The 16,230-nt window shown below is 54.9% G+C and overlaps 1 protein-coding gene across 1 annotated transcript in view; it reads left to right on the forward strand.

Moving 5' to 3' along the window:
- The first annotated feature begins 218 nt into the window (after nt 1-218).
- Nucleotides 219-16,230, forward strand: part of Shc4 (SHC adaptor protein 4) — a 113,335-nt gene continuing 97,323 nt past the window's right edge. The window contains exon 1 of the mRNA XM_023724043.1: nt 219-972. Within this exon, the coding sequence (XP_023579811.1) occupies nt 433-972 (540 nt within the window). The 5' untranslated portion in view covers nt 219-432. The remainder of the gene's footprint in view (nt 973-16,230) is intronic.

The raw sequence follows: 16,230 nt of genomic DNA on the forward strand, positions 1-16,230 counted from the left end.
CTCAGAGAGACTCCTTTCAGCAAAGTTCATTCATAAAAATTTCAGCAGCGCGCAGCGCTCTGCGCTTCAGCCCAGAGCCGCGGGAGGAGTCGAGGACGAGGGGAGGGAGGAGGAGGAGCGGGGCGGGGCGGGGCGGGGACCCGGGCGGGACGGCAGCTCCGGCCGCGGGTCCGGGTCCTGCGCTCGGTGCACCTCCTTTCTTCTGCTGCAATGAGCGACGCTGGGGGTGCACCTAGGGCTAAAGGGCGGCGGGCCACCCCGCCACGGGGGACCCCGCAGCCTCAGGCCTGAAAGTTCCTGGTGGGCGCGGCTGAGCCTTCGCCCGGTGTACTGTTGGGCTGGGTCGGCGAACCCCGGGCGGGCTGTGCGTGGCGCCCCGGGCTGGGAAGGCCGAGGCCGCGGAGGGAGGACCTTGTTCCAGCCGGCGAGGCCATGCGAGGACGCGGCCAGGACAGCCTGGCAGGGCTAGTGCTGTGCGCAGGGCTCTCGGGCCACCCCGGGATGCTGCACCGCGCCAAGTACAGCCGCTTCCGCAACGAGCCAGCGCAGGCCGCCGAGGAGGGCCCGGCCGCAAGCAAGGGCGCCCCGCAGCCTCCGGGCCCCGCCCCGGAGCCCCCCGAGGACGCTGCCGCGCCCGCCCCGGACAGCCCCACCCCGCTGTGCACCCTGATCCCGCGCCTGGCCAGCGTGAAGCTGGCCAACCCAACCGCTCTGCTCAGCCTGAAAAACTTTTGCCTGGGAACCAAAGAGGTGCCCCGGCTGACGCTGCAGGAGAGCCAGGACGCAGCAGCGCCCAGCAGCCCGGCCTCGCCCGGGACCAGAACCGGCGGCGCCCAGGACCCCGCTCCCGCCTTGCAGCCCCCAGAGTCCTGCCCGCTGCCCGGACCCGCGGCGCCGACCCCTGGGCGCAGGCGGGAGCGGCCGTGCCCGCAGGAGCACCTGTTGGGAACCGGCCTGAGCTACCGCGCGCGGGTAAGTGCCTCCCGCTCCGGGCTTCCTCGCGGCTGCGTGCCTGGGGGCTGGAGGCTTGCAGGAGGCGCTGCGACCGGCCTCGCAAACCCCCACCCATTCCTGGCGTGCGTTGCTTTTTTCCTTTTGCACTGAGTAGTTGTTGCGATAAATGTACGGTTGAAGGGCAGCGGGGATCCGCGAACCTGATAGTTACAGGCCAGGGCAACTTCCCAGGTGAGACAGCAGCCGGTCCTCTCTGCCCCGCCCCCACACCTGGCGCTGTGGCTCGCGAGAGTGGAGGACTCCTAGGCTGCTCAGGGATGCAGACCTGGTCCGTCACAGGGCGACTGTTCTGGGTGAATACACTAGCCATTTCTGTGCTAGAAGAACATGTGGTGGGAAAGAGGCTTCATTTGTTTTAAATTGCGCATTGTGTATTTACCAATACTTCTCAGAGCAGCGCTGCCTGGAAGCCTGTGCTGGCGGTCTCGGTGCTTCAGTGCGCATTTGCTCGCTTATTATCTACACCGCAGCAAGCAGGCCTTGTCTGGGGCCTCACTGGCCTCGCATGTGCCCAGCCCAGCCCAGAGCTGGGACAGTGAGGAGCCCCCATCTCTGCAAACGCAGGCGAAATTCCGAACAGGAGAACAATGCTTGGCAGCTGAGATGCGTGGGATGCAGCAAAGGGGAAAGGTGGCCAGGATTTTCGACCATTCTTCTGGGAACCTTGTAGGAGGAGAAGGGGCCTCTCAGAGGAACCCAGGGGTGCATCTGGGCCGCAGAAAGGAGGGGGACTCTGCACGCAGGAGTGGGCATCGAGTCACTGCGGCTACTCCGGTGGGGGTACCCAATGGCTTGGCTGAACTGAGGAGAACGGGTGTGTGGGGGGAGACAAAAGCTGCACTCAGAGCTGGCTCAGGCGTGGGCCAAGTAGAGGGGCCAGGCTGAGGGGAGACAGCTGAGGGAAGAAGGGAGGGCCCAGAGCCCTTTGGTGCAAGTGAGGAGGGCAAGCCCTTAGGGTGCAAGACCCCGCCCAGCCTTCAGCTCACCTACCTCAATGACAGCAGTTCAAAAAGCGCAGTCTGTGGGTTTATTTGACTCGGCAGGAAAAAGACAAGAGACTGGAGGCAAAGCTGCCTGCTGTTCCCCTGGGAGGGTTGGGTGAGGGCGGAGGGCAGGGAGTAAGGAGGGACTTCTAGACTTCGGGAGAGGCAGAACCAAGTGACACGGTGAGAGAAGGGGTGGTTCAGGGAGGTGACAAGGGGTGACTGGGCGCTGCATAATAAAGCGACGCTGTGTATCATGTGCATGTATACGGACAGTCTGGGAGGAGGAGGAAGCCCGCCGACCTGCAGCCGGCCAGCGCAAAGCTGGCGCAGAAGTGCATCGCGGATGCAGAATTGGGACCTCACGGGAAGGCTGCAGAGGGGGCAAGCTCGGCAGCAGCCGTGGATGGAGGAATCTTCGCATGTTCCCCGGGGTCCCTGGCCCCACTCATGCATGGAGCTGTAGGGCCCTCGTGGGAAAACTCCTACCTTTGTCCCCTCTCCTGGCCCTCCTCCTGGACCTGCCCCCCCACACCTGGACACCGCTGAGCCTGGGAGGAGTCGCTGCCATGTGATGTCCACTTCCCCTGGAAGCCTCCTTGCTGGCACCTGGAGCTTTTCTTGAGGACACATTGCCCTTTGGTGATGATGGTAACTGGCCCTGTGACCTTGATTCATGCAACACTGCCAACTGGACATGGGGCTAAGACACCTCCCTTAAAAGTCTGAATATGTGAAAGCTCTTACTTTCTCAACTGCTGTGCTCCCCTGACTGTGACAGGTGTAGAGCAACAGCTCAATCAAGGTGTTGCATTCAGCGTTTCCACGGGGAAACCATCCCCGAAGAAGGCATTCTGGGAGGTCACCAGTGGGAGTGGAAAGCTGAGATGGGGGGGCTGCGTCCCCTGTGACCTCCTCCTTACCTTGGGCTCAGCGTCTAATCTGACCCATGCTCCACTCCTTCTTGCTCTTCTGGATGTGAACCAATTTTTAAGAAACGAGATGCAAACCTATTAATTGACAGTGAAAACAAAATCACACCACCCGTGGGAAGAAGCAGAGCAAGATTGAAATTGACACTGGCTTGGTGATGACAGATTCAGATCTGGACGTTAGCCACCACTGGCTCGTGCACAGATTTCATAGGCAAAAGTTGGTCTCCGGCGCTGCCCCCTCTCATCCCCTCAAGAGGGGCTGTGTACCCCTGCCCCAGTGCAGCCTGTGAGCCGATTGTTTGCGGGGCTCTGTTCTGCGCACTGAGCCTCAGTGAACAAGGTGGACCACGGCTGAGCCAGTCTCATTGCAACTTCAGCCCAGAGAGGAAAGCAGCTCGCCACGATGCTCTTTCTGGTGGCACTAGGCAGAGTGGAGCACTGAAGTCCAGGAGCAGTGACTTGGGAGGAGACAAAGGGCTTTTCCTTTGGGTAGCTCGGTGACATCAGCACGGCAGCTCTTGGTTCGCTTGTGCCGCCCCTCCTCTTTGCAGGATGGCTGCTGGTTTCCACCTACATTAGGGTACTGTTGACTGGGGTTAGACAACCTTTCTAGAAATGGCTCCGGGTTGGTTTCATGAAGTGGGACCAGTGATACTGTTGAAAGCACTCAATAAATCTTCAGCATTGATATTTGAGTGACTTTCATTTAAACTCACAGTTTGAGTCTGACAGGGTGTTGGGAAAGAGAACTTGGAAAACTGGAGACAGGCAGGGACAGGTAAGGTAGTAAGGTGGACAAAGCCCATTAAATGGTACCAAATGGTGATTTTCATTCCCACCGGAAGACTATGAGTTGTACTGTAAGAATATGAATGTTGAAAGCTTTACAAAATGTATTACACTACAAGACATTATTACAAATCCCCTTCAAAAATCCTCCTCCTGCCCTCACACACACACTCTGGAGTCTTCTTTCATGAGGGTCTTTAGTTGTGTAGCTGCCTCAATGTCCTGAATGGAATCCAAATGTTTCCCTTTCATGGTCTTCTTGACACTGGGGAAGAGCCTCAGGTCACCTGGTGCCAGACCTGGTGACTTAGGTGGATGAGGACATGGCATGATGTTTTTATGAGCCTGTCTGTCAGACAGCATTTGGCAGCAGCATTCGCTGTAGGTGACAGAGGGCAGCGGTGCTGGCCGGGGTCCGGTAGTGTGGCTAAGTGCATGTGTTGTTGAAGGTTGGGCTGGGCTGTCTGAGTTAAACCCCTCCGCTTTCTCTATGTTGAGTGCTGAGCCAAGAGGGACTTCCACCCACACAGTCTCTGCACACCATCCTTGAAAGAGGAGCTCTGGAACCCTGTGGTTCCTGGGCAGAAGCTACTAGTGATGATGACTTAGGCCTCTGCCAGATTTGCTTTAAGTCATGACAGAGAGGGTGTGTGTGTGTGTGTGTGTGTGTGTGTGTGTGTGTGTGTGTGTCCCAGGGGATAATTTCAGCTAAAATCTGCTGCTTTCTGGGAGTACCTGTGAATAGGTTTTGCTAGAGTTTAGGGCAACCTAGCAGGTCCGACCTGCTCTGTCCTTCTGTCTGTCTCTCTGTTTACTTTTGGGGTAGGGTTTTATGTGATGTTAGACTGGCTTCGAACTCATTACGTAGCCCAGGCTGGCCTCGAACTCAGGCGATCCATCTGCCTTGTGCACCACTGCGACTGGTGTCATTCTCTGAAGGCTTTCACTCCTGGGAATGCTATAGCAGAAGGACTCTTAGCAGCTCATCCAAACCTTCATTTTGCAGATGAAGAAACCAGAACTTGAGCTGTAGGCTCACTTGTCCTGATCCCACAAGTGACAGTCCTTCCCACAAGTATAGCTCTCCTCAGAGCCGAGCTGCCACGTCCTAGTCCAGATGCCTCTCTGGTTAAATGCCGCGAGTGCACTTGAAACAGAAAGAAAAGCCGTTCACTAATAGGAAACGGTCTTACGATAGTACTGAGAGGATCAGAGAGCGTGGAAGGGCGCATGGAGCCTGTAGCAGTCTGTTTGTCATTGTGGTCACAGAACACCTGATGCCAAATAATACAGCGGTGCCTCAGTTCAAGAACTTGATTCTTTTCATGATTCTGGTTGAAAACCAAATTGGATGAGAACTGAATCGAATTCATTGATTAGGCTCAGTGTTGACCTCACAGGGAAACTTGATTCGGTTCTTGTCCAGTTTGGTTTGGGACCAGAATCATGGGCAGAATGTCATTTCTGAACTGTGTGTCGCTGTATATAAAGAAGAGTGTTTAATTAGCTCCATTTTGGAGGCGGAGTGTCCCAGATGTGGGGCTCCCTGTTGGCTCCCTGCTGTGTCAGCGCCACCTTAGTCCACACTTCCAGCACATCAGCCCTTGAGGCCACACTGGCACCCCATCCAGGTCCCAGCAGAGCCCCAAATGCTTTGTGTCACCAACTTCACTCTCAGTGTATGGGGATCACTGCAGGGGGACACGTGTCTGCTGGGCGGGGCTTCTGCAGTGGGCCTGGCTGGACCCCACGTCACTCATCTTCGCTTCTGGGACTCCGCGGGGCCGTCCCCCCATGGTGGCCACTCATGCTGGCTTCCACACTGTCCTGCAGCTGGGACCGCAACATCCCGGTGGGGACTAGACCAACCCGAGTCCTCATACCACACTTAGCCATCTTCAGTGACACCCAGCTCAGGGTCCAGGCTGCCCCACCTGCACCCCCACCTTGCATCTGCCCTACAGCTAACCAGGTCATCCCTACCCCGGCTGAGGCTCAGGACGAAATCTCTCAGCCCCATCTTTTCATTTGCAGTGTCCCTGGTGGAGAAGCAGAGGCCGTCTTCTCCAGAGTGAGCACATGGGGCTTCTTTCTTTTATGCACAAGAACATGGTGATATCATCTCAGTGTTCCAAGTGGGCTGCTTGATGTCCCCAGCCCCTTGGGCAGGTGGAGTATCAGGCTAGGTGTCACCCCAGAGGGGCCCCTACTGTCAGCTGAGGGAGCCCTTCCCATGCTAAACAGTGCTGAGTTACGTGGACATCTAGGATGAACACAGCTGTCCATGCCTGGTAAAGATAGCATCCCTATCCGTCCTTTGGAACAACTTTCTCTTTGCTTTGGTCTTTTTGAGATAGGTCTTACTACATAGCTCAGGCTGGTCTTGAACTCACTATGCAGCCCAGGTTGGCCTCAGACTCACAGGGATCCCCCTGTCCCAGCCTCCCAGGTGCTGGGACTGCCTGGCTGATACTACAACGTGAGAAGCTTTCTTGTGTGGCCAGGAGAAATGGAAGGAGAAGAAAGAGGTGGATGGCCTAGCAGAGAGCTTGCACACAGCAGAGTGGGGAGGAAATGGGTGTTTCAAGAGCTAGGAGCGCTTCGGGCCTAGCCTTGGCCTGTCTGGGCGCAGCAGGGAGGCACACTCCCACTCCCACTCTGAAAGGGCGTCTCGCTTGAGGACTCTGCTGTAGAGATTCCCTACCCTGTCTAGGATAGCTGCTGAGTCCTGCAGGCAGCCCAGTGAGGCACAACCAGGACCCTGTCACCCCTGGGAAGATGGGTGCGACTGGACTTTCCCAGAGAGGCCAGGGTGCAGCTGAACCCACAAGGAGACCTTTGAGGCCCGGGTCATGGCTGGGTGCATAGGGCGGGCATCCTGACAGAAGGCCACACAGCTGAGCGCGGCCAGGCCTGTCTGCCGGGCCTCTGGTGGAAGTGACTTATAGTTTCCTGAGACTTCCTTTTTCTTCTTTCTCTGCTTCTCTTTCTCCTGCCTTCTTCTCCTCCTCCCCTTCTGCTGCTGCTCTTCCCTCTTCTTCCTCTTTCCTTTTCCTCTTCTTCCTCCTCTGTTTCTTTTCTCTTTTTTGTCTTTCTCTTCTCCTCTTGTCTTCTTGTTCTTTTGCAGTACTGGGGATTGAACCCAAGGCCTTTGCACTCAGCTCCATCCTCGACCATTTTATTTTATTATTTTAGAGACAGACTCACTGCTACCAAGTTACCCAGGCCGGGCTAGGATGCCACCCTCCTGCACCAGGCTCCCAGAGTGCTGGGAGGACAGGCGCGCACCACCATGCCCTCCTTCTCTTCTTTTAGATCCGTGTATTTTCTAAAATTATAGTTTAGCACCATGTCCCGCCCAGGGAGACTCTTGTGGCCCATGCTCAGGACCTTGGTGGCGGGAGTGGCACTGGCCGTGAGGTCAGGGATCAGCTGAGCTCCCCCTAGGTGCACAGCTGTCTCCCACTCCCGGCTTCTCTACCATTTCAGCCTAGGGGATGGGAATCCCAAATCCCCCACCCCACCCTGGGGTGCCCACATCCATGTTCTCCTTGCCAACCCTGGCAGGGCACCTCCCATGCCCCGAGTCACAGGTGCCAGGCTCACCCTGACCTCACATGTCCTCTGCCAACCCTCATGTACCCCACTATCCCCCATGGGCTGCGTTTCCAGCTTACTCTGTCAGCTCTGTGTGAACCCACATCCCAGGAAACACACGGGGGGCTGCGCTTGTAGCTCTCACTGGACACCAAGAGGACAATTGTGATGCTGCACAGAGGGTGCTGGCCACCTGCCCAAGTGGCTGGGGACATCGAGCAGCCCAGTTGGAACACTGAGATGATATCCCCCTGGTGGTCAGGGAAAGCCACCTGGGCTCCTTGAAGGAGATCCCAGAAGGCTGGGTGGACGTTTAACCTTAGGAAATGGGTGCTGAGGGGTTCTCCAGATGCATGGACACAGGAGCCGAATCTGGCCAGAGGAAACACTGACAGCACTTAGAGGAGCAGCAGCTGCTGGGAGAGCTCTGGGCTGGTGCTGTGAGACTAGAGTCCTCCAAGAGCAGGTCTTCTTGGCCAGTAGAGTCTGATGCTGGGTAGAGGTGGGTGGTCCACTGGTGGAGGAGAGGCTGTCCCACAGGAAGCCCTCTGAGGGGTGGTCCCACCACGGCAGGGTGAAGAACGTCGGTGTCAGCGTCTGGACGGGTGGGAGGAGGTGAAGAAACAGTGCAAGGATAATTTAAGAAGGAAATTATTATTACAGAAGGAAAAAGAAAGAAAGGTGGAACTCGGTCTGGCCAACCTGAGGTTTCGAGGTATGTGGCTGAGGGTGGTGGGCTGGAGGTGCCAGCCGCAGGAGCTGAGGAAGCTCCACCGCCAGGAACAGAGAGGCTCCACTTCTGACAGGCTGAGCTTGCGGTGCAGGTGGCAGGTCGTCCCGATGACCAGAGGTGGCCAGCAGGCAGGTGTGAGTGGGGAGACCCAGCCAGGTGACAGACTGTCTTACCATGAGAGTCATCCCCCTGAGGCAGAGGCTGTCGGGAACTTCCGTGAGTGCTGAGAAAAGTGCGGTGTTTCTTCTTGTTCTCTAAGAGCAAGAAGGGCCATTCTGTGACACCACTGAGACTGCTACTGCGGAAGGAAAATAAAACATTCCGCGTATAACTGGACACTGAAGTGAACTTGTATGAGTGTGCTTTTCTGTGAGGGTCAAGGGCTTTCATCTGCGTCTTTTTTTTTTTGCTGATGCACAAACTCCAGCACCCACACTCCTCCCCTGGGTTCTACAGAAGGAGAGGGGACTCAGGGACAGATCCGAGCCCTCAGACAGCAGAACCGTCTGCGTCTTTTGCTTTGTTCTTCAGGTGGTCTCACTACCTCGAGCTTCATGTTGTGGCTGAGAGCGGTTCTTCGTAATCTTCCTAAAGCTTCTGCCTTCCTTTCACAGAATGAGAACCTTCTAGAAAATGACCTGCAGTCCTACCTCCCAGAGTATGCGGTGCCTGGTGGCATGACACAATGTGAGCAGTAGTGGTGACAGTGCATGCCGTTGTGGCTTGGACACGGGGAGTGGGGCCAGCCCGGTGCCGATGGTCACTTCGGGTGCTCAGGCCCTCGGGTCCGCAGATGGCCTTGGGTCGGTCAAGCGGAGATCATGCCAAGGTCCTGCCATGCTGCTGCGCCTTAGTGCCCCTGCACCATGGCCCACGGGTGTGTCTCAGGCTCCTGCCTTGTTGCACACTCGTAATACGTGAACACAGTCTATGTTAGATTTTTTTCCTCCACTGAACTTGACAACATATTGCCCTTAATGAGTAGTCAGCACTGAAGGGACTCTGTGGCGCTGACAGGCAAGAAGGTTTCTATTCAGAGTAAAGGGCAGAGTCCAAGGTAGCCTACAGATCAAGCACCCTGGGGCCACAGCAGATATTCTGGCTGCCTGAGCACAGCCACACTAGAGACCCCGGCTGGGGAGGCCCAGCTGGGTCAGTGACAAGACACGGAGCTCGGAGTGTAACGTTGGACTTAGAAACTCGCCTCACCTACACTCTTTCTTGTTAAAAAGAAAGCCAACACCTCATGGAGTTCCCTCTATGCTTGATATTTTACCAAAGACTATGGGAAAATGATTCTTTTTGTTTCTCTTAATAATAACCTACATTTTCCAAAAGGCTTGTTACAGCTCCACAGCATCCTATAAACTCTGACCACATCTGAATAAAATCACTGAAAAGCAAAACATAATTCGCCTTTGATTGTCTTTGTCATTTGGAGAAAATACTTACCTTTCTCAGGTGCGGTGACATTAACTATTGAACATACGATCTAGCTAAACCAGCTGGGCATAGTGGCGCACAGCTGTACCGCCTGCGCTCCGGATGCTGAGGCGGGGGGTGGCCAGGGCTGAGGCCAGCCTGGGCTACAGAGTGAGACACTGTCTCCCAAAACAAAAAGAAGACAGCAAACAAATGAAACAACCAAAAAGTCAATTTGCCTTTACATATCTGTTCATCAAAACCAAAATACTGAGCCCCAAAAAACGGATATATTTCAGCTCCTGGTTCTCCAGGCCTCTGCGGACTCAAGGGCTTCCAGGCTTCTGATAAAAATGAGGCTGTCTGGTCGCATTTATTAAAACTGGAAGATTTGGGGTTAGAGTAGGGGCAGACAAACAATGAAAACTCACCCTTCTCTCCCTCCCTCCTTCCCTTCCACCTTTTCTTTTTCTTCTTTCCTTGCTTTCTAATTTCTCTTCATTTCTGTGGTACAGGGGATTAAATCCAGGGCTCTGTGCTGAGCCCCATTTCATTTTTTATTGAGAAGCATAGCCTTGCTGAGTCACTAAGTCGCCTGGTTGGGCTTAAACTTCAGATCCTCCTGCCCCGGGCCCAGAGTGCTGATGTTACAGGTGTGTGTCACTGTCCTGGGCCTTTTCCAGGTCTTTTGGTCTAAACTAATTCTTTCATTGTTGCGTTTTCTGAAATGTCAATGATAATACATGCTTATTTGGGGGGAAAATTCAAACAATATCGAAGGTAAAGGGTGAAAAGTCTCGGGCCAGGGAGATAGCTTAGTGGTCTAAGCACCTGCCTAGGCAAGCGCAAGGACCTGGGTTTGATTCCAGGTACCATGTGCCGTGCTGGCCCTGGAACCCCAAGCACGCCATGCTGGCCACTGAAACCAGGTGTGGTGGTACATCCAGTAATCCCAGCGCTGGGGAGGCTGAGACAGGAGGATCACTATGAATCCAAGTCTCTACAATGAGACCCTGTACCAAATACATTAAAAAAAAAAAAAAAGGCAGAAATCTCTTCTCTGGGTGGTGGACGTGGTCAGCGGTGTGTTTGTCGTTCTCACGTCTGTCACCGCACACTTACATTGGCACACAAACACCCTGCGGACACAGGCGAGGACTGCAGCATGCCGCTGCCTTCGCCTGGCCTTTTTGCCCACGCAGATTGGGCAGAGAGGGGTCCTGGGCACCATCATCCTTCTGGCTAATCCTTGGTCGAGGGACACAGTGACGAGGCTGGGGACAGAGGCAGTATGTCCTCATGCTTCTCTTTTCTGAGATGACCTTCCTGATATTCTGACCTTCATAAGGCCAAATGAAGAGACTTGGAAGAATGTTTGATTTAGGAATAAAACATCTTGCAAGTACACAACACTGGAAACAAATGCCTGGGCCGCATCAGATTAGCACTCCTAATATCCGGCCCCTATCGCGATGAGCTCCCAGAACCCGGCCCCGTCTCCCTGGTGCTGGACTCTGCCTGTCCCCTTTGATGCAGTGAGGCCCAGAAAGTACGCCCATCCCATGAAAGTGCTCGAAACTTCCCTCACAAACAAAGCCACCCTGTTCCAACCCCAAGCCTTAAGTCGTTATCTCTTTTGACAGGCAGCAAGAAAAGTTGCAAAGTTGTGGGAAAAGCAAAACCTGAAACTCCGAGGACCATGCCATTATGTTCTGTCTGGTGACAGGGGCGATCTGGGGAGGAGACCCTGGGAACAGACCTCTCTGCCAGTGCAAAAGATAAGGGAAAGAGGGAGCTGCGTGCTGGGATGGTCCCTGGTCCTGTCTATGTGGAGGGGAGGGCAGGGAGGAGGGATAGACACGTGCTGGCTGTGTCATACATTTCCAAGTCCCCCTTGAGAAATGTAAGCATCTCCCATAAGAAAGAGGAGGAAGAGAAGGAAGAGGGGGACAGAGAGGGCTGTAGGATGAGGTGGTGCTCAGTAACCCAGGCCTTGGCACAGTGAGCCCCTATCTGCTGCGCCTCAGTGCTCTCTGTGGTCCCATGAGGGTCCACAGATCACCTCCAGCGCAGGGAGGGCTCTGTGTCCTCAGCCAGCCCGAGAGACGTGTGTGCATGCACGTGCTGGTGTGTGCACGCATGCATACGTGTGCTTGTGCACAAGCGTGTGTGCGCATGAGGACCCAGACTCCAGCTCCCAGAGTGCTCAGTGGGCGGGTGCTGATCAGTGCGGATAGCTGACGACCTCCCTACCGAGGTCAGTCTGTAAAAGCACGCATGGAGACCTCTGTGTGGTGAAGACAATGAGCCTCCTTCTTGCCACAAGTGCTTGATGCCCGCTGGAAACATTTCTTGACAGAAAAATGTTCTTCTTCTGTGTCTGTGGTTTATGTCTTAACAGCTGATTCCTTAAGGTGCAAGTTACATACCTTAAAATTTACCTTATAAGTATACAACTCAGTGGACTTGTTTGTTTGAGACAGGATTCCACACATAACCCAGGCTGTCCTTGAGCTTCTGGCAGCCCTCCTGCCTCAGCCTCCCAGTGCTGGCATTACGGGCGTACGCCCGCTGGCTGGCACTTAGTGGTGTTTAATAGAGTCATGGATTCTATGTAAGAAGAGCCAAGATGTCCCTTATCCAGACACAAGAAAGAGCAAATGCTACGCCCCACTCTGGACATTCCTTGACTCAGGCGCTCGGAGAACCCGAGCCCATCTGGACCCAGGCTTGCCTGTGTCTCCGATGTCTCCACTCCACGCCCTACGGATGGCGAACTTGCCACATGCCCTCTCTGCCTGCCGTCACCACCCCCCATGCCATCCTTAAAATCCCACCTCTCCCTAGCTACTCTTTCCACTTTTGTCAAAGTCTAAATTCCTCAAAACCAAACCAAAGTGCTGTGCACCTAGCTTGGTTCCTTACTCCTGTCGATTCTTTTCTGTCATTGGCCATCTGGCTTGGGCCTTCCTTCCTCTCCTCCCTTGAGCACCAGATCAAGCCAGCAGGTGCCAGATTCCAGTGGCTCTTTACTGCCAGGACTCGGCCAGCCACCTCCATCTGAGAAGCCCGAGTTGCCTTGGTATCCACTGAATTGCACCCTTCTGATTCTCCTGTAGTACATCTCTGGCCTTTGTGTCTTCGGTGGGCTCTTCTCTGTCCACTCTTTGCATGCTGAGTGATCCTGCTTGACCTTTTGTCTATGCCACGTGGAGGAGCTGGAATGGACCAGCTCCAAGGCCCCTTCAAGCTCTGTTACTCTTCCGGTCATGTCATCTGTAGTTAGAATTCATGGGGTGAAGGAGATGCTTAGGCTCCTGTAGCCTCAGACTCGACCACGCACTGAGCATGGTGAAGCCCTAGAGGGCTGGGAAGATGGAATCCACCACACTGCTACTAGGAGCATGTTTGATTAAACATGGAAAATAGCTTGGCTTTTTCCAATTGACCTTTTTCTTTCTTTTTTTTATTTTAAGTAAATCTTACTTAAATGGCAGCCATGATTTTCAGTAATGATTTAGTTGTATGTGCTGCTACCCAAGACTTCAGATTGCTTCCTGAAAGCAGGGTTCAATATGATAACCAGGAGCAGGAGCAAAGTTGAAGGATGTCTGAGTCCCTAAAGGGCAGGGTTGGGTGCAGACGTCCCTGCGCACTGACGAGGGAGGAGCCGGTGGGCTGCTAATGTTTGTCTGCGTCCGGGAAGTCCTTGCCGTGCCCTCTGCTGCGGGCGCGCAGCTTCCAGCAGGAAGCACTTAATTGGCTCAGCTACCCTGGGAGCCGCACACTCAAGGCACACTCAGACTTGTGCGAGCTGGTGTGTAGGTACACGCACAGGAGCTCCACGATTATCACAGAGGCCAGTTCCGACACCCCCGCCGTAAGTGAAAATCAGCAGCAGCGGCATTGCACTTACTTGTATCTATGTCTATTTTAAGACTTTATAAACCCCACAATCTTGTAAAACTTTCACACAGTTTTAAAAACACTTCTAGTGTTCTTAGCCACTTTATAAACTCATAAACCTGTGTAATTGTAACAACATATGTATGCTGTACAGTATTGCAAAATTCTGCGTGTAGCAAAACATCCACGATAAATAATTTAGTTTAATATTTTTCGAAGCCTGGCAAAACAGTGAGTCCATGAAAGTCAAACCGTGAAATAGCGAGGGGCTACTGTATTTAATCTTTGAGGCCTTCAGAACTGAAGAACAAGGTCATAACAAACAAAAGATAGGCGATTTGAAGTGAATCTTGGGTTCTCTGGAGCAGTTCTACACACGCTATCACTATTATATTAGATTACATTCCTGGCTTAATTGACAAGGATGCAAAATAGAACCACCCTGGTTAGTCACAAGGCCATGGGAATGTTTCCCTAAGCTGTGACGTCAAGTTGGCAGTGCAGAAGCCATATGAAGGCCATAGCCAACAAGATGGAGGACACACTGGGCCGCTGAGACGGTGGCCATGGCCAACAAGTTATAGACACTGAGCCACTGAGCCACTGAGCCAGTGGCCGTGGCCAACAAGATGGAGGGCACATTGGACCACTGAGCCACTGGCTCACTCTCATGGCCCACGCCTGGAGCACACTTATCAGCATCTGCACGTGGCCCTGCAGCTCTGCTGCTCCGGGGAGGTTGCTCAGGACTGCTGCCCCTTGGCTTCTCCTCCTGGGAGCCTTGTGGTCATAGGTGGGCTCCCTGTGGCCTCAGAGTCGCACTATCTGTGCAGCGAGGGTGCTGGACTCTTGCCTAACCTTTAGAGCAAAGGGCATCCAGCAAGACTCTCCTGGGAAGCAGATTAACTTCCGTGAGTCACTGCTTTCCATCTCATTTATGATTCATGACCTGGGCTATATTTTTAGCTCTTATTTATTTGGGTCTGCGAAGTGGGATGGGTGGAAGTACAGATTGGAAACTCATGGCTGAAGTTCGGCCTGAGTGAAATTTGGCTCTGACGCCCAGAAATTCGGCAGCTGCTCACTGAGAGCCTACTGTGCGCCACATCATGTGTGCGGGGCTCTGCGAACTGGAAGGTGAATCGGGCTCGCGTGCATCCCCCAGGACTGTGTGGGCGGAGAGCGGGAGACCTCCCGGGCAGTGCCCCTGCCCTGCAGCGTGCCGATCGCGTGGCCGTGTCCCAGGCCTACGGAGGACCTGGTGGGAGGCTCGGAGCAGCCTCAGTGTGCCTGAGCCCTCGTGCACGCTGTGCCCATCGCCTGGCATCCGTCCTCCAGCCCCTCGATGCTCGCCGGCCCCCTGGCAGAGCCTCCCTGACCCCCAAGCCTGGCGGGGAGCCTCCCTCGCCCCACACGGCTCCTCAGCTCTCCCTGGTGCCCCTCCACCCGGATGTTCTTCACTGAGGTCCCTTGGAAGCCTCTGAGCCCTACGCACCAGCTCCAGGAGGCGGGAGAAACCAAGCCAATCCGGAAGCTCAGCGTTGCCCGGCAGCGTACATCTGTGCACTACGTTGGAGCCTCACCAGGACCCCGAAAAGCAGATAAACTGTTGCTACTGTCCCAGCCCAGGAACCGGAGGCTCTGAGGGCGCCTTGTTTGCCCGCGCTTTCACAGCCCGTGTGTGCAGAGCTGAGATTCAGAGCCCCCTGACTGTCCGAGGCCACCTCTGACTCTGCTGTCTCCCTTCTCCCTGTCCTGGAGCCGCCCGAGCCGTGACAGGCTGGGTCGCCCTGCACTCACGGGTCCTCTTGGCACCTCAGGATTCTCGCTCATCCTGTGTCCAGAGCACAGCAGTGGGGACTCTGCCCTCTGTCACCATCCAACTTCAGAGACTTGTGGTCCTACTGTGTGCGGGGAACCAGAGTGGGGAAGAGTTGAGGACTGGCACCATTGACTTCCGCATGCACAAGAGAAAAGGTGGAAAGTAGAAAAATGAGATGGAAAGAGGGGTCAGAGGAGGCGCACAGCAGGGGGTGGACTGCGCTTGCCTTCCTGGTGGTCGGCTCTACTTCTGCGCCGTTGGGCTCTGGGATGGCGTACTTGGGGTCTGGGATCGGTCGCTCAGTTATTCCTGCTGCGAGCAGCACCCTCCAGGGCCCGCTTCCAAGTGCGCAGATGCTGGGATGCAGCTCTGGATTGTGAGGTGCGCAGGGCAGGGCAGCTGCTGCCTCGCCACGGAGCTGCGTGGGGGGGGGGGGGGGCGGGCTTGCTCTCCTTCCCTACAGGAGCCAGGAGCCGCTCCCCCCCGGGGGGAGGCTTGATTCAGCAGACAGCCGCATTCCTAGGGCCAGGACTGCACAGGGATAGGGATCTCTTCAAGGAGCCCGGGGCCGGGGCCAGCAGTCGTTAGAGCTGTCAGCGGCAACTTTCCAATCATAGTAACAACATTAGAAGCCTGCCATAAGCTACAGGCCCCTAAGGAGCTGCTGCCGGAAACGCACTGAGGACATTTTGGTCACTTCCTGCTTTGTAGAACGCAGGCTGATTGACGGGATGGGGGACTGATGTCCTATTTATTACCTTCGTTTTCTGGCACTGTAAAAGGGCACCTGGGATGGTGGTTATGAAGACTAGCCGTTCACTTGGCTTATGCGGGCGGGCTGGAAAGTCCAAAGCAGAGTTCAGGCATCTGCTCAGTGAGATCTTCTTGCTGGGTCATGGCTTGGCCCAGGGCGCCACTTGGCCGGACAGAAAGACTGCCAGCTCGCTCGCACTCTCTCTCTCTCTCTCTCTCTCTCTCTCTCTCTCTCTCTCTTTCTCTCTCTGTCTGTCTGTCTCTGTCTGTCTGTCT

The sequence above is a fragment of the Octodon degus genome, unplaced genomic scaffold, assembly GCF_000260255.1.
Source record: "Octodon degus isolate 3935 unplaced genomic scaffold, OctDeg1.0 scaffold00105, whole genome shotgun sequence".
Lineage (NCBI taxonomy): Eukaryota > Metazoa > Chordata > Mammalia > Rodentia > Octodontidae > Octodon > Octodon degus.